The sequence below is a fragment of the Mobula birostris genome, chromosome 19 (assembly GCF_030028105.1).
Source record: "Mobula birostris isolate sMobBir1 chromosome 19, sMobBir1.hap1, whole genome shotgun sequence".
Lineage (NCBI taxonomy): Eukaryota > Metazoa > Chordata > Chondrichthyes > Myliobatiformes > Myliobatidae > Mobula > Mobula birostris.
This window is the reverse complement of record NC_092388.1, coordinates 39,888,424-39,907,577: the sequence shown is the minus strand read 5'-3', so window position 1 is coordinate 39,907,577 and position 19,154 is coordinate 39,888,424. Positions and strand designations below refer to the sequence as shown.

General features: G+C 39.5%; 1 protein-coding gene across 2 annotated transcripts in view; it reads right to left on the bottom strand.

Moving 5' to 3' along the window:
* Positions 1-17,991, bottom strand: part of LOC140212532 (ankyrin repeat and SAM domain-containing protein 6-like) — a 54,317-nt gene extending 36,326 nt beyond the window's left edge. Inside the window, exons 1-8 of one of the 2 annotated variants that reach the window (XR_011889741.1) lie at positions 16,936-17,991; positions 13,377-13,421; positions 9,638-9,842; positions 8,459-8,565; positions 5,556-5,701; positions 4,354-4,579; positions 2,787-2,836; positions 1,952-2,155 (exon numbers count right to left, since the gene is read on the bottom strand). Coding sequence is in view for 1 of the 2 variants with exons in the window: in XM_072283469.1 (XP_072139570.1) it covers positions 1,952-2,155; positions 2,787-2,836; positions 4,354-4,579; positions 5,556-5,701; positions 8,459-8,565; positions 9,638-9,842; positions 13,377-13,421; positions 16,936-17,749 (1,797 nt within the window). In the remaining variant the exon portion in view is untranslated. The remainder of the gene's footprint in view (positions 1-1,951; positions 2,156-2,786; positions 2,837-4,353; positions 4,580-5,555; positions 5,702-8,458; positions 8,566-9,637; positions 9,843-13,376; positions 13,422-16,935) is intronic. The other variant, XM_072283469.1, reaches the window with a different exon arrangement.
* Positions 17,992-19,154: the final 1,163 nt, after the last annotated feature.

Sequence of the window (19,154 nt, the reverse complement as noted above, 5' to 3'; positions counted from 1 at the left end):
GTGATGGTAAAATGAATTAGTATAGCTAGGTATTTGGTAATCAGAAAGAAATGTGGATCGGAAAGATGTTCTGTGCTGCATTGAGTACAATTCTATGAACCTAGGAATTACTGCCAATGCTATTAGTAGACAAGTAATTTTGAGGTATTTGAACTCTGCACATTTTCTAGATGTTTCACAGTGTTACAGGTTCCAGTTTAAGATGGCACTGGTGACACACAGCAACTACTTGTCAGTAGCAAACAAAACAAACAAAACTACTTTAATCAATCACATTTCTGGTAAATGATCATTAGCCTGTAACTTCTCTTTTAGAGTTGAGCTTTTGAACCACTTGTACGACTTGGCATTTTTGTTATCTGAACTGGAGTCTCAAAGGTACAGAATGGCTCTGGCATGGTGTGGCTGGGCCAAATCAAGACAGTGGGGCCTGGGCCCGAGAGTGAGGAATGAGCCAATGTTTGTTTACTGTTGGAGCAGACTTAGAGGTGATTCGATGTGGCAGAACTGAGGCGAGGCAAAGTCAAAGCAGCAGGACCCAGGCCCAGGCATGAGGAAAGTCTCAAGGTTTGATCGATTTAAGCACCAGGCTGAACAGGAAAGGTTGGGAGCAGGCTAAGTCGAGGCAGTGGGCCGGGTTCAAGAGCGAGCAACGAGCCGAAGTTTGGCCGATTTAAGCACCGGGACAGATTGAAAAGGCCAGGGTGTTAGGGCCGGAGGAGCGGGCTGAACTGAAGCTGTGGCCTGCAATTAACTGGCCTCTGGACTGGCTGCAGTGCTGACTGCCTTCGTGGCTGTAAACTCACTTGTGTGAACTTTAGTTCTGAAATTTATTTGCTTACTTTTTAAAATCGGTTGCATGATTTGTTCTTTTTTTGCACATTGGGTGTTTGACGGTCTTCTCTTTTTAATGGGCTCTATTGGGTTTCGTTGTTTTGTGGCTGTCTGCAAGGAGATGAATCTCAATGTTGTATATAGTATATATACTTTGAACTTTGTTATTAATCTACATAGGATAAAATTATATCACCACAGAATGCCACAGAAATAAATTTAGCATTCATCTAGTACGCAGCCAGAATTTTTAGCCTACAATTAACTATATTAACAAGGATCACATTTTTTGACTAGTCTAGAATAATTAAGATCAGTTATTTATTGGCACCTTAACTTGAGAAAATAATTAATTTGCAAGTTTAATCAAACAAGCACATACATATTTTTTAAAATAACATTATTAGCACATTACTCATTAGGTAAAAATGGGTCAAAAACAATAACTAACTTTTAAAATGTTATTAACAGACTGACAAATGAAGTAGTTTACTGTGAAGCTTGGGAGAGTATAATATTAAAAAAGAAGCATTTTGAATGTTTGCCTGAAGATTTCAGTTCATGCTAGACATCACTTCCAGCTTATTTACTTGCATTTTCAAAGAAATACTCATGTGGTAGAGTCATTTTGGACAGTTTTAGTCAAACATCCAGTTAATTCTAACTGTTTGATTCAGCAAATTACTTGTATGGTTTAAAATATACAGGTTTTTCTTAAATTTACTTAGAGATACCGTGCAGAACACGCCCTTCCGGTCCAATGAGCCGCACCATCGAGCAACCGACCCATTTAACCCTAGCCTAATCACAGGATAATTTACAATCACCAACTAACCTATAAACCAGAATGTCTTTGGACTGTGGGAGAACACTAGAGCACCCAGAGGAAACCCAGGAGGTCACGGTGAAAATGCACAAAACAGTGAACTCCGGAATACCACAGACTGTAATAATGCCGCTCTAACCGTCACACTAACATAGCGCCCTGTTTTCTCCTGCTCTTTACATCAAGAAAACATTCAATGATTGTCATACTGTTGATGCTGAAGTCTCCATTCAAATTTACAGCAAAATTCTTTCCTACAGGCAAATGTGTAAAACATTACAGAAAACTTACTACGTCAGAATTTCCACTGCTGTTGAAGTTGGGCTTTGCAAACCTGTGAGGCATAGATAACGTTGTATGCTCCATTTTGCCATCTTTGTTCATTCGTATTCTATCTGAGCTCCACACTTCAAAGTTCGATGGAGGCAAAAATGGAGGAATAACTGCTTTTAGCTTGTCGCTGGGAAGACGAGTAAAAGGTGCACCATTTCTTAACTGAAACAGAGGTATGTCATAACGACAAGCAGAGCTGATACTTTTGTGGCTTTAGAAATATCCTGTAAAATGCACTGAAAACATTTACAGAGATTCAAAATACATAACATACTTGGTTTACAATTCTTTGTACAATACCTGAGATGAAGAATGCAATCACCAAACAGAAATTATAAAAAACCCAGCTATGACTTTTTAAAATTAATTTAACCTCCTTTAAAATCAAATTGTATGCAGAACAGTATATAACAAGAATGCTATTCATCATTTATTTTGAACATGGTAGTAATTTAGAATGATGTTCTTTCCCATTTTGGAATTTTCTCCAGTTCCCTTAATGCACTTCAGTGGGCAACAAGTATGAGGCGCATCAATATCAAGATTCAGCACTGAATTAAATCAGTTGGAGAAGTATAGTTCTTTTATTTTATTCACTGCACTAATATACCTCACCAATAAATTTGTTATCATTTATTTTCTAAATGATTCAGTGATTTTTATTATGGTTATATCAGATTCTATAATTTCACAACGGGGAACATAATTACCAACAAATTTATCATATGAAAAAAAATCTAATTTGAATTTGCCAACACATGAAAAAAAATCCCAAAATAAATTTATAACCTACCATAGTTGTAAGAAGCATGTCATCTTTCTCTGTACAAATATGGTCATGTCCTTGAAATTAGATTTAAACAAACAAAAACTCGTGATGAACAGTGTTTCATCTGACACCAAATCAAACACATTAAGTACAGTCAGCAGTAGGAATATATTTGTAAATACCATTTAGTCTGATCAAATAATTACTGAAATTAAGTGTTCTGCATCTCCAGATGGTAAAAGTATAATAGGTATTCAACACAAACCAAGCTGTTAAGTTTACCCACTGACGATATGCAGTACATCCTTATCAAGTAAGAGAACAGGGGCAGTTATGTGTAACTACATTACCTAGTCCTTCACTTTGGTGTCTCATTTAAGTAATTAGCATTCTAAAATAAAGACATTTTAGTAATGTTCATCTCTCCTCAGATTAATAGTACTGAGGTTCACGAAAAGTAGTCAAATAGATGCAAGCTACAAAGTTTGGTTAAGAACTGCCAAAACTTTCATTGCATTATGTTTTGGCTTACTTCTGCATGCAAGTTTATAGGTTTGATTTACATACACTGACAAACAACAACTACTTCAAACAAGAAGTTGCAGAACAATGTTTCAATAAGCCACTAAATTTTAAGGATAGGAAATGAATATTTTGTATTAACATAATGTCTTTTCAACCTCAGGTCAGGCCAAGTTTCTTTGAAAAGCATTAAATATTTTAAAAGGTCATAGAATTAGAGAATTGCAACATCCAATTTGTACACAGATGGCTTCTTCAATGTTAGTAAGAGAATTTGTTGATGGTAATAATGTTAATAAAGGGGCAACTACCAGCCCAGAAGACTGGTATAACAATTGCAATAAGCACTCCAGGAATAGAAAACAATTCAAGTAATTTAACCTATACTTTTCTTTGTTTCAGCTACAGGCTGGGTTTTGTTTAGCTGGAAATTACATCAAGCTATAGCATTCAATTTTCAGGATTTTTCACAAGTCATTGTCATAGTCATAGTTCTCAACATAGCCAAACACAATCATATTAAATCTAACATGATGTATAAATATATAAATATGCTTGCATATTCGGATATAGATGTACATTCATGCTCACATGAATGTCTGTGTGTATGCATGTCTTTCCCTACATGCATTCCACCAGATGGGCAAGACTTAAACCTAAGTCACAAAGATAAATATGCAAGATCTCAATATATCATCCAGTTTTTGGTCATTAATTTTAGACATGTAGGTTAAAGTTTGCAAAGAAATTTCGGGATGAATGGGAAAGATTTAACTTGAAGACTTTCAAAAAGAAAAGGGTAACTTCATATACGGATTCTGAATTTTACTTTAATCCCACCTACTCATTTTCTCAGTAATTTTATTTATACTTATTTAGAAATAGTGCAGAACAACTATTAAAAGCCTACTTATTTTACATAACAGATTTGTAGTCCAATAGCATTGACTTTAAATTAACAGCAAATAGGCTATTCAGAGTGTAACCAAAATAAATTCAATTACAAATCTCAGGCTTTATTGTTATTTACTTAGTAGTTTGAAAATGCTTCCGAACTAGATTAGCTCACCACTGTTCTTGCTTTTTGATGTCCAAGCCATAGAGAAATCTATATTACCCGCAGATGTCAAGGCTGAATTGTTTGACTCATCCTTTGGGTTGGCCTTCATTGTAGAATCCAGTCCAATTTCAGGTTCATCGAAGAAAGGGGCAAGCCGATTTGAAGAAAAGCCTTGTCTAAGTGTCCTAGTCAGTTTCAATTTACGGAATCTGTTGGACATTCTATTCCACCAAGACTAAACACAATAAAGAGAAAGAACAATTCAAGTAGTCAGCAGTCAATGAGGACTGAAAAAAATCAGTATTTTTTTAAACGAAAATCAATAAATGTCAACTGATCTACACTTTTGTAAAAGGTAAAGAAAATTTTTTTACATGACTTCAGTCTGGAAATATCACTTTTTCAAGATGCTGAAGGATGAAATTACCATTTCTAAATGAATTAGTTATGCTAATAGTAGATTGCAGTTTCTTTATAATTTCAGTGCAACCTCCTTTCACAAAGTTGGCTGTGTCAACATTCTGGATAAATATTTGCAATGGTTCTAGTTACAATTCCCACAATAATAGTAGGCACTTTTAATAACAGCCATATATTTAATTCAAAAATCAGGAACATCTGAAGAGTGTTTAAAGTGACAAAGTAAGAGGAGTTAATCCCAAACAAAATTATTTTTTATTAAACAGATTATGGAAACCAGTTTACAATGATTCTTGGTTAAATTTGCTTCAGACATCATTCAAATGTTCATGGTAGTTTTTTTGTGTGCCATCGTTAGGAACAGGTTAAGTGGACAGACAAGGAAACTATTCGTCTTAACCTTAAAAGTTAATTATATTTTGTTTGCTTCCTTGAAGTTTATGAATCTGACCTTACTCCAAATGAAAGACTAAAAGAATTTCACACAGATACCAACCTATAAACTAGAAATAGAAATTAATTATTAATGTCTGAAATGATTACTCATCATAATAAGACTGAACCTAATGATCTATGAACTTTATGGAAAACAGAATGCCATCTTTGGAAAGCAGTGTGGAAAAAAAGTATAATACATAATGAATAAGTTAGTTTATATTATAAAATTTGGTAGATACAATACGAAATAAATTCCAGGTCAGAGAAGATGATTAAAGAAAATTTCTTTGGAAAATCTAACAAATGTTACCAAAAGCACAAGAAAAATTGCATTGATCAAACTATTTTTATACCTTTAATCCCCCCTTGTCTTCTGGAGGTACAGGGAAGTTTAAGGACAGTTTACTTTTTGAGCGAGGTACCGTCTTAGATTTTGGCTTATTTCTCTCTTTATCTACTTGCATGCAGACAGATGCCAGAAGCCGCACAAGTTCTGTATCTAATGAATAGAAGAGTTTCTGATCACTTTCAGCAACAAAAATAGAAACTACTAAAGATTAATTCTTTCCTTTGGAACGGGAGTTTTACAGAAAAGTAAAAGTAAGGTGTTCGAGGAAGTTTGTTTAAATGTACAAACTGGGAAGAATGAATTTAATGTTCTGGTCAATCCAATGACTACACGCATATATTTTGTTTTAAAGGCCAGCTTAAATTGGCAAACAAAAGCATGGATTTGTTTTCAGCAACAAAAGGTGCAAAGCACACCACAGACAATATTGTTCTCAGAAGAATATAACTGCCTTGGTGGAAAGGAAGGTCAAATGAAAAATCAGTAAGGCTTGGCACAAGACCGGAATTTTTGTTAAGTTCTTCTGACTAGATTTTCCACCACCAAAAATAATAAAGCAAATTACACCATACATTTCATCTTTACCTAACCTTTCATTGTGGTACTTATTAAGCTTTTCTAAACTTCAATTCCATGCTTATGTTGTGTTATAATGGTTTTAGAGATTGCTTTGACATACAGTGCTTCAGACAATACCTCGTATATTGTGAATGCACAATCAAAATCCAAATTTCACCTGGACATGCACATCAAAGTGAGTGACTGACTAGTGAGTCAGCTCTTCTAATTAACACAAGAATGAACGATTAATCACAAAAAAATTCTGCAGATGCTGGAAATCCAGATCAACACACACAATGAAAGAGGAACTCAGGTCAGGCAGATGAAGAAACTATCAACATTTCAGTCCAACCCTTCATCAGAACTAGAAAGGATGGGGGAAGCCAGAATAAGAAGGTGGGGGAGGGAAGTAGTACAATTTAGAAGGTGATAGGTGAAGCCACGTGGTGAAGGTGGAAGTAAGGAGCAGGGAGGTGATAGGTGGAAAAGGTAAAGGGCTGGAGAAAAAGAAATCTGATGGGAGAGGAGAGTGGACCATGGGAGAAAGGCAAGGAGGAGGGGCACCGAGGGACGTGATAGGCAATTGAGGAGGTGAGAGGAAAGCCAGGACAGTGAATGGAAGAAAAGGGAAGGGGGAGGGAAAAAAATTACCTGAAGTTATTAAAACTGATGCTTATGCCATCAAGTTTGAGGCCAGCCTGACGAGATACAAGGTGTTGCTCGTCCAACTTGAGAGTGGCCTCATTGTAGCAGTAGTGGAGGTCATGAACTGACACGTTGTAATGGGAATTGGGATAGGAATTAAAATGGTTTTTAATGGATTGACCTCCATGAGAACCACAAACTTGCCATTGGATTCAGAAGCCTGTGTGCCTCAATAACCCTGAGTGCTATGTTGGCTGGAGTCAGGGCTTAATACTTTGGCTCTTGATAGGGTCACCCATGCCAAGCAGTTCAACAGACGGAGGCCAGACTAAGAGTGGCCCACCAGTCCTCCAGGTTTGACGGTCCAGCTCAGGGCTAACAACGCTGACTGGTCAGAAAAAATTATTACATTATCAGCAACTAATTTGCCCTCGCTCTAGAGTATTCCCTATTTTCTCAAGCTAGACCAATACGTAACTCCAGTCCTGGCGTGGTTGTAGTTGAAGCAGTTTTATTATTCACCAACACATTACAGTATGCAAGGAGCCAGTGTAAAATGATAGTAGCTCTTGGCATTCTTATAAAAGACAGATAGAAATATTGACTGGAATTCCTTCAACAAAAGCTTCTAACTATTAAATGAAATATACAACTGATATAAAATGGACATCCCAATGATGAAAGTTAATTGCTTAACAATGCAATAATGAGCAAGCAACGGCTGTGACCCATCAGTTATCAGTGAGATCCAGTATTTAGAAATAAAAATAACAACCCAAATCAGGTAAGACTTAATAGCAAAGAAGAATCTTTCTACATCTGTGTGCAATAGTATTTCTGAGTCTCCACCCAGGACTTGCATGGCTGACAGTACTGAGAACCAAGGGGAAGCTACTGGCATGATGAAGGAAGCCCTGAACACTGCTAAGACCGAGCACTTCATTGGACTCCTGAAGTGCGGAGGAAACATTGTGAGACTAAAGACAATTTAGCGCTGTACCACAGTGGCAGAAATCAGGATCCAGCACCACACCTGGGGCTCTACAGAGAAAATGACTAATGACAAACAGAGATGGAGGACCTTCATTGCTGCCCTAAATGTCAGTAAAGAAAGTTAACAGACTGAGTTAATCCTTTCTAATGTCAAATATATATTAATAAAGTATCAACTTAAACAGTATTACAACAACAGTACCATCAATTCCATGCATTTCTGAAAGCCATACAACATTCCCTTTCACAGGTGCATAATTGGATCCAAAAACTTGCATGGTGAGCTACAAAACCTGTCTGGAAGTGTTAAGGGATTAAGAAGATAAAAAGAAAGTAAATCAGCAACTGTATGGTTATCTAACCCAGATACTCAAGGTCTTGGTGAATAAGAGGATCAGCACATTAACAGCTTGTCTTTAAGCATACAACTGTCTGTCTCCCTTGGACAAAGAACTCATGGGGAGTTTCTTTTAAATGTCAAATTGGTAGAACTGGCAGTTACTTCAAATTAAAACTTTGTTTTATTTTGTTATCTGATACTTGAATCAGAAAGACCTACATGACAACACTTTCCAACAAAAAGACTAACACTTTTAAATAGAAATAATGTGAATCATTTTCAGACTCGCAATACAGAGAAATACATTTCTTATTTCTAACATTTAACACAATATTTATCACAAACAACTAGTCATTTCTTGAATTTACCTGGATCATTTAGCAGCATTACAAGATCGAAGGCAGTTACACCATTCTTGGCACAGAGATTGACATCTGCTCCTTGATTCAATAAATACTTCACAACATCCTTGCTCCTTAAGAAAAATTAAGCCAAAACCAACAGTTAATAGGTATCATAAAGCAAAATCACAAATAATTCTGAAATAAAATGCTTTCCTTTCTCAGTACTCAAATGGATTACTTTGTGATACAGCATTACAAGAGAATACATTATTAATAGAATTTCCAAGCTCAGATTCTCTGTATCTAATTTACTAATGCTTAAATACATGATGTGGTGGCTCAAAGTACTATAAGATATAGAAATGGAAATGGGAGAAGATGGTGGCACGCCTGCGCAGCCCTCCGGTGAAAAATGATATCGTATCTGTAAAATAGGGGCCGTGGACAATTCTGATTTGATGAAGAATGGACATGAAAGCACAGAGGAACATCTGGAGAAATCTCTGAAACGCTCGTTCGCTGCTGTCATTACTGCGTGGTCAGGAATCTTTCGGAGGGTAGGCCTCAAAATCCGTGGCCTTGCCTGCTTTTGGCGACTGAGAAGGAGGTCGAATCGTTCGGACAGAGATGGCACTCAGTACTCGGTGTCGGAGAGCTGATCAGAGCTCAAAGTTTTCGGATGACTCAGAGTCGGATTGTGGTCGGCATGGCAGGGAGAGTTTTTCTTCCTTCCCCCGTCTGCGTGAGATGTGGGACATTTGAAAGACTTTGAATATTACTGTGCTCATGGGCTTCTTCATCAAGTTATGGTATTGCTGCACTGTTGTAACTGTATGTTATAATTATGTGGTTTTGTCAGTTTTTTTCAGTCTTGATCTGTCCTGTGTTTTGTGATATCACACCGGAGGAAATATTGTATCATTTCTTAATGCATGCATTACTAAATGACAATAAAAGAGGACGTGTCTTCATAATCTAAAAACTTTTAAATCGGAGACAGAAAATCCATTTTCCTTTAAAAATTGGCAATGCCAATTCAACAAATTAGTGCTGAACTAAAAATGATATACTTGCTCCCCTGTCAAAACTTTTCCCATTTTGTGTTGATGTTTCATTAACATGAAAATCAAAGTAAGATTTCCCAACTTTGTCAAAAATATCAATATGAATACAGATTAAATTGAATAAGTTTTTGTTATGTACCCATGATAAGTAGCTTGCATTAAGGCTGTCCAGCCATGTACACCATCTTGCTTGTCAATATCAGAGTTCCTTTCACTAAGAAGTTGTACAAGTTCCAGCTGACCTGTCATGGCAGCAATCATTAATGGAGAGGCACCATCTGCATTAACAACATTGGCTTGACTTGCATCTTCATCAAGAATCTCCTTCACCAACTGATAGCTTCCTATTTACAAACAAAGCAAATGCAAAAGGAACATACGGATTATAGAGCAGTTACATTGTATTTTGAAACTTTATAATATTATTCAAAACAGGAATCTTATTCAACATGATAAAGACATGTATTTATACAGAACTATTACAATAAATACATTATCCCAAATCACATTACAATGGGGTGTATGTGTGTGCATGCATGCACCAGCACGTGGGATGGTTACAAAGAGGGACCGTAAGAAGGAGAATTTTAAAATGGCAAATTAGAGGCAGTGTTTGATAGATGAGGTGATCAGTTTGGTGAAAAAAGTATTAAAAGAACTAAGATTTACAGAACACAGTAATATTAGTTTTAAATGCTGTCATCAAAACTAAAAGGTTAGTAGGACAATAAAACAGGGAAGGATACAAGGCTGGCAGAAGTTGAAGTAATACAGTGGATTCCAGTTAATTAGGCCATTGGAGCAGCTGTTTATTAGGGACATCTCTTAAAGAACAAAAACTAATTGAGAAAATAACAGGAATTCCTTTTGTTTATTTGGGACACTGTGCTGCTTAATTGGGACAGGAGACCATTGCCAAATAGTTTCTAAATAGCATCAGTTGTGGGCACTTGTGGCCATTAACAAACCATGCTTAAAGTGAAGTTCTTAAATAGCGCCAGTTGTGTGTACTTGTGTTAGGTTATCCATTTGGGCTGATGGACACCAATTTATAATGCAGTGATATTTGATCATTTTGTTTTTTTACTTTGACTTCAAAAATTTTCAGGCAGTTGCCACAAAAACATGATGCTTTAAAAAAGTTACCTGGATGGACCAAATTAAAACCCATCCACCTAACACCACTCATTAGCTTGAGTGCAAGGGTTAACCTTTTTTTTTTAGAAAACGTACAATACAGTTTGTTACTGATAGTTGGAGAGAAATAAACAAAAAGACAACTCAGAACTGTTTTTAAAAATGCAAACACAAGGAAATCTGCAGATGCTGGAATCTCAAGCAACACACATAAAAGTTGCTGGTGAAGATTGACAGAGCGTAGGTGTCCTGCTCTGTCCGCCAGAGAAAGCAAGATCTCCCAGTGGCCACACATTTTAATTCCACATCCCATTCCCATTCTGACATGTCTATCCACGGCCTCCTCTACTGTCAAGATGAAGCCACACTCAGGTTGGAGGAACAACACCTTATATTCCGTCTGGGTAGCCAACCTGATGGCATGAACATTGACTTCGCAAACTTCCGCTAATGCCCCACCTCCCCTCGTACCCCATCCGTTATTTATTTATATACACACATTCTTTTTCTCTCTCTCTTTTTTCTCCCTCTGTCCCCTTGCCCATCCTCTGGGCTTTCCCCCCCCCCTTTTCTTTCTCCCTAGGCCTCCTGTCCCATGATCCTCTCATATCCCTTTTGCCAATCAAGTATCCAGCTCTTGGCTTCATCCCTCTCCTTCCTGTCTTCTCCTATCATTTCAGATCTCCCCTCCCCCACCCACTTTCAAATCTCTTACTAGCTCTTCTTTCAGTTAGTCCTGACGAAGGGTCTCGGCCCGAAACGTCAACTGTACCTCTTTCTAGAGATGCTGCCTGGCCTGCTGCGTTCACCAGCAACTTTTATGTGGGTTGTCAGAACCGTTTTGTTCACTACTGTTTCAAACATTCAGGTTTAGAGATGCCAGAAACGGCTCAGAGTGAAAGTGTAAGATTTCATTACTTCAACAAGTTAGGAACTACGAGTTCCTTTGAAGGCACCGACCATCATCTGGAATGTTACAATGAAAATGAAGATTTGGAGGAAGCAATTGTCAAAAGCATTGTATAAAAGTAATGAAGATGACACATCTGAACTTGAGCTAATGATTAAACAGGATGCCAGGGAAGTTACTGTTTTATTATGACATAACTTCATGCAGGAAGGCAATGAAGGTAGTCCATTATCTGTACAGGGTAGCTGCATTGATTTCGTTCATTTACAGTCAATCTAAAGAACACTGCAGTGTACAATGGATGAACTCCTCTATTGATAACCATTAACTAATAGTTTTATAGTACTCTAGTATTTGTAGTGTTCAATTTTGATCTATATTTCATTTAAATACATAATTTATTACTCAGTTAAATAGTTGTTTGTCTTTTTTTTTAAAATACCTTTTTAAACTATTTCCAAGAACTTCAACTAATTGAGGCAGCCACTTAATTGGGCCAAAATGTACTGGTCCCAATGTGTCCCAATTATTTGGAATCTACTGTATAGTGGTGTGATTCTGCGGAATTTTTCTTAAATGAATAGAATGTTTAGTGCATGGGTTACCTGAACGTTAATCTAAGCTATTAGGGATGGATGATGGGCAAGTAAGTTTCAAGGGAATCACAAAAACACAAACAGTTTGAATTTTTATCTGATAAGGAAATAATGTAATGAATAGCTAATTTCAAACTTGGAATTCAGTACGTTCCAAGTACCTTTAAAATAAATCAATAAAATATTATATGAAATTGCTTCACCAACTTCACAAAATGCATTCCACCTAATTATTCATTGCACTATTTCTCCCCCTCTTTTTGAAATACCATACTTCAGTCAGACTTGCAAAGGCAGAAAAGCCAATAGTAAGAATAAACTGGAGCAAGAGGTTGCTGAAAAAGTCAGAATAGAGGTTTGCAAAAATTAGAGGGGAAATCTGTAAGGTCACTGTTGTTGCGTGATTGAAATCACCGAAGAGTTACTGGTAGATACAAAGCAGCTTCTTTATTCAACAAAACAAGGCATACGAAAACCCTTTTGGTGCAAAAGGTCTGCTGGCCCAGTGTGGGGCTCAGTATTTATTTGCTAAACACAAAGGGCAATTCATATTTACAAGGTATAGACAATGCTTTCTTTTGAAGCTACATACAAGATTTCACACCTTCTGATTACATTAGCCAGCAGCATCTGGACTGGTATTCAGGTATCCATTGTTCCAAACTGAATCGACAATACACTTATTTGGTATTTTACATGCTAAACATGACGGACAATCCATATTTAAAAAGTATAGATAATGCTGCCTTTGAAACTGCATGCAAACCTCACAACTTCTGGTTTACATCCATCCCAGCAGCATCTGGACTGGCATTCAGGTATTCACAGCTTTTAGGAAATGCATTGTCAAGGAACAGAAAACTGGTAGCTGAAGCCATTTACTAAGTGTTAATGACCTAAACCCAAAAATTACTCTAACAGTCACAGAGAGATTTGAAAATGCAAAGAACTATAAAACTGAATCATAAGTGAAACAGAGATACTTTAATAACCATAACGCTAAAGGGAAAATGAAACTTGGTGTCCATTAAATGATGAGCACAGCTTCAAATATGCAGAAGTTTATGGCAAGGTTCAAAAGGTTATGGCTATTGTCTTCCCACTTGGAATAGTTGAGCCTGGAAAGGATATTCAAAACTAATGGTAATAGTTTTCTTCCATTAACAATGTTGTTAACTTATACAGTCATTGTTTCTTTCCAAGCAATGCAAAATAAATTGCAATGTAATTCTCACCCATTTTCAGTGCATGAAATATATCAGGTCTCCTTTTCTGTTCATCTGAAAAATAAAAGAGAAATATTATTAATATCAATTATCTTAAAATCGGAATTAAGATTGGTTAATGGGTGTTGTCAAGCAAATCTTCATTAGAGAAGATTTGGCACTCTCTCTCTGTGGCCATTTTACCTGCCATGGGAGATTCTCATATCATTTTGCTAGTGGTGTACATGCCACCTCAGGCCCATGTCAAACAGGCTCTAGAAGACCTGAGCAATGTAATAAACAGACATGAGATAGCACATCCTGATGCCTTCTCTATTATTTTGGGAGATTTTAACAAGGCCTACTTGAAAAAGTCACTAAATAATTATTTTCAACAAATCACTTGTAGTACCAGAGGAAACAACACACTGGACCACTACAACACCACCATCAAGAATGCTTACACTGCTGTTCGAAGACTACAGCACCAGTACTGAGGACCAAGGTATGGACAAGGAAGGCACAGGGGTGCTTACAGGACTGCTTTGAATCAGTGGACTGGACTGTATTCAGGAATTAATCTTCAAGTCTGGATGAATATACCGCAATTGTCACTGACTTCATTAAAACCTGTGTGGATGAGTGTGTGCTCTTGAAAACTTAATGTACATTCCCAAACCAACAGCTGTGGATAAACCAGGAGGTTCACAGTCTGCTGAGGGCTAGATCTGTGCCATTTAAGTCTGGCAACCAGGTTTGTACAAAAAGAACAGTCTGCAGAGGGCTATTTCAAGAGCTAAGAAACAATTCTGAGCAAGGCGGATGGAGGCATTGGACGCACATCAACTCTGGTAGGGTTTGCAGGTCATTACTTCCTACAAAGCAAAACGCAACATCATGAATGGCAGTGATGCTTCACTACCAGATGAGCTCAATGCCCTTTTATGCTCACTTCAAAAGGGAGAATAAAACTACTGCTGTAGGGATCCCTACCGCACATGGCAATCCTGTGATCCCTGCCTCAGAGGCCAACCTCAGGCTCTCTTTCAGTAGGGTGAACACTTGCAAGGCTGCAGCCTTCAATGGAGTACCTGACAAGGCTAGGAAAACTTGTGCCAACCAACTGGCAGGGGTATTCAATGACATTTTAAATGTCTCACTGCTATGGTCGAAAGTACCCATCATCATCATCATGTACAATGCCCAGATTGAGCTTTGACTGCCATGGCCCACACACTCCTGTATTGGGTCAAGTGGATCAATTCACTGGTATTCATTTCCAGTTCTCTGGCTGCTGTCTCCATCATCATTTGTCTTTGCCTTCCCTTTGCTTTCTTCCCTTCAATCTTTCCCATAATTACTGTGCATTCTAACTCCTCTTTCCTAATCACATGTCCCATCTGCTTCAAAAGATCAATTATACCGGTGCCTAAGAAGAGCAGTGTGCACTGCCTTAATGACTATCGACCAGTAGGACTTGTATCTACAGTGGTGAAATGCTTTGAGGGGTTTGTCATGGCTGGAACCAATTCCTGCGTCAGCAAGGACCTGGACTCACTGCAATTTGCCAATTGCCACAATAGGCCTACAGCAAACACAATCTCAATGGCTCTCCACGTGGCCTTGGATCATCTGGATAATACAAATACATATGTGAGGATGCTGTTCACTGACCAGCTCAGCATTTTACACCATCATTCCTACAGTCCTGATGGAAAAGCTACAAAACCTGGATCTCTGTACCTCCCTCTGCAAATGGATCCTCGACTTCCTAACCGGAAAACCACAATCTGTGTGGGTTGATAATAACATCACCACTTCACTGACAATCAACAATGGTGCACCTCAGGGGTGTAAGCTTAGTCCACTGCTCTACTGTCTCTATACCCATGACTGTATGGCTAGACACAGCTCAAATGCTTCTCTAAATTTGCTGATGATTGTTGGCAGAATCTCAGATGGTGACAAAAGAGCATCCGGGAGTGAAGTATACAGCTAATTGAGTGGTGTCACAGCAACAAGCTTGCACTCAACGTCAGTAAGTCCAAAGAGTTGATTGTAGACTTCAGAAAGCATAAGACACAAATTAAACCTCAGAGGGAAACACAAATTAAACCTCAGAGGGATCAGAACAGGAGAGAATGAGCAATTTCAATTTCCAGGGTATCAATATCTCTGAGGATCTAAAATGGTTCCAACATGTTGATGCAGCTATAAAGAAGTCAGGACAGCAGCTATATTTCATCAGGAGTATCCAAGACATTTTCAAGGAGCGGTGCCTCAAAAAAAGCTGCTTCCATCATCAAGAATCCCCACCACCCAGGACATGCCCTCTTCTCAATGTTACCATTAAGGAGGTATAGAAACCTGAAGGCACACACTCAGTGATTCAGGAACAGCTTAATTTCTGTTTTTACACTACTTATCTTGACTTAACTATTTAATAACTACACTGTTTATACTTATTGTAATTGAGTATTTTTCCTATATTTACCTTGTATTGCATTGTACTACTATCGCAAAGTTAAAATATTTCACGTGCCAGCAATATGCCATCTTTGAACATCCCCTCACCTTAAATACATGCATTCTAGTGTTATACATTTTGACAATGTGAAAAAAAAAATACTGTCTACTCTATTCCTATCTAGTCAAGTGTAGCAGAGAAATATCTTCACTTAGAGCAGGGGTGGCCAACTTTTTACATTCCATGCATCAATTTTTTCCACACGTGAGTTCAGATGTGATTTTTTTCACACACGAGTTCTATATTAACTTATTTTTACAAGAACTGAATGGGGGGTACAAGAGTTGGATGGCACATCTGAACTCGTGGAGGATGATTATGATTCTCTTCCCAGAGAGCTGTTGGAATGCATTCAAAACAGGGAGATAATTGCTATCAACATATTAAACCAGAATAATGGAATATGGGAACACTGCAGGAACTAGGAGCTAGGAGATGGGCCATAATTTTCATCAACTAGCAGGCTTGAAGAATGAATGGACACACAACACTGCAGATGCTGAAATCTGGGGCAATGAACAACCTGCTGGAGGCAGCATCCAAGGGGGTAAGAAGTTGTTGAGTTTTTGAGTCCTGATGCAGGATTTCAACCCGTAATGTCAACAATTCCTCCTCACTACCACCCACCCACCCCCCCATCCAGAGAATATGTTCCTCCCTATAGTTTCACCACCTAATGGTCTGTTATTGGAGAACCAAAAGCCTATCCTTGTACCCAACTGTTAAGTTTTTACGTAATCCTATTCTGTACAGAAAATACGAGTCAAATTACAGTATGATTTCACAAAAAAAAATTCCAGTCACGAAGAGGTGATGTGTTTTAAGCAATTTGGAATCAATGAGGCAGTGACTCAATCTTCAAATTGGTAGCATGGGATATTTTACAATGGGGGTGCGCGAACTCACGCGTCGGTGATGCTTTGTGCTTTACTGACAATGATCGTACAACCCCTGCTCTGCACTGGCCCATGGGGTAGGGTCTAAAAATGTGGGCCTACAGGGAAAATATACCATTGAACCGTTACGATTAACGCAGTGCATCACCCCAGCGTGAGGGCCCACCTGACTTGGGTCTGTTACTGGTCTTTGAATCGAGATAATTCCTCATCTCCCTCTGTTTAGCAGCGCAGGCGATTTCAAACGCTGTTACGCCTCCCGCGTTGGTTTGATTGGGGTCCGCCCCCCTCTCGATCAGCTGCTGGGCCACGCCCAGCTGACCATTGAGTGCCGCCAACATGAGAGCACTCCAGCCGCTGGTGTGGCCCGTTTGTCCCGCTACGGAGCCCCACTCCAACAGTACGCGGACCACGGCGTCGTGGCCGTGCTGCGCCGCCACCATCAGGGCAGTCAAGTCTCCGGTCGTCCGGCCGACTGTCCGTTCCTCCACCCAGCTCGGAGGCCCGACGCTGACGTCACCGCCGACGTCCACGCGGGCGCCGCTTTCGAGCAGGGCGCGCGCCAGTCCGACGTGGCCTCCCCGCGCCGCGGCCGTTAGCACGCTGACGCCCAGCTTATTGGCCGCATTGGCGTCCGCGCCATTCTCCAGCAGCACATTAGCCACGTTCAGGTGGCCGAAGCGGGCCGCCTGCATGAGAGGCGTCCAGCCGTAGCGGTTGCGGCTGTCCACCGAGGCCCCCTTCATGAGCAGGAACCGCACTAGATGCTCGTGGCCGTTGCCGGCCGCGAACTGCAGGGCCGAGTTGCCGTCGTCATCTGTGCAGTCCACCGGCACCTGCGGAGCCCTGAGATCCGGCTCCTCGCCCGCCTCCGCTCTCTCCTCCTCGGCTGGCTCAAGCAACCGCCGGGCGTTCTCAAAGTTTCCTTCTTCGCACGCGCGGAACAGCAGCTGGAAGGTCGGCGGAATCCCGCTCTCCATTCCTAACGGCGAGACGGCCACAGGAGCCAACTCCTCACAGCTGCAGGCCGGCCGCCCCTCAGCGCCGAGCTGAGAAGCAATGACATCGCTTGGCTGGTGGTGTATCTTTTTGGAGAGTGTGCAGGAAACCAATACCCACAGCCAAATCTTCCTTCGGTTTTACACTGACCGCATGACTTAATTAATTTGCTTGGTCCCGGGCTGGACCATCGCGCGTCACAGACAATAGTGGATGGGGGGGGGGCGAGGTTTAAAAAAAACACGGAATTCTTATGATTGGCAGGACACATGACCAATCCGCTCCCTACGCTACCGCCTCTTTCCCTCACTCCCTCAGTCTGAAAGGAGGCGGGGCTTTGGTACCCGGCAACTATTTACTAACAGAGGCTGGGTCTCGAAGACCAGCCAATCAGCGCAGAGAGGGGGCGGGTTCCTTTGTGGCGCCCGCGATTCGGAACAGACATTCATCAGAGCCGCAGCTGGTTTATTGACGGTGGATCTTGCGTCATAATGGGATTTCGGAGACAATGCGTAATTTTCCTGTCAATCACAGTCTTAGACCAAATGTTCAGCACAGCGGGTCTTTTCTACAGATGTCAGTCCAAGTAGACTTGGCCTTTCAAAGGTTGGGATAAACACAACCGTTCAGAATACATAAGCTCAACGCAACAGTACAAAATACTGTAGATATAAATAAAGCAAATACTAGAAGTTCTCCGCAGATCAGACAGTATTTGTGTAGAGAGATAAACAAGTGTTAACGTGTCAGGGTTGTAACGTTTGGTCAGAATTGGGAAAAGTTCGTCTTGCCAGTTCAACACTAAACGGTCATGAAACTACCATGCACACACCGGAATTATTTGTATGTGCGTAGAACTTTTAAGTAATGTGCAATAGCACAAGGTAAGCCTAAAATTCGGATATATAAAGAAAGCAGTTTTCCCAACAAGGAATCATGCTTTTTAAATGACAAAGACGATGTTTAAAATAGGAAGTTGAAGCTAAGTACATTCTGTTTGTATCACATAGTTGATGTGCAAGGGAAGTTTTGTGTAAAGAGACAAGAAAAATAGACAAGAATCTTACAAATTATTCACGGCTAGCCAAAAGATAGATAGAATTACAGGTTAAAACTAATCTTAAAAAGGCAGAGCCATGATTGAGCTACAAAATGGATCTTTTAATTTAGATGCCTAGATTTTAGATGTTGGATTAAAGGGAATAGAAGTTATGGTAATATCTAGCATAGAATCATATAGCGTAGAAACAAGTTGTTTGGCCTACTGTTTGTGCAAGTGCATCAAGTAGCTGTTTACATTAATCCTGTACTAATCAAATTTCTTTCTCCTCACTCTGATCAATTACTACCAAATTCTAATAATCACCTATATGCTTGAGTAAATCT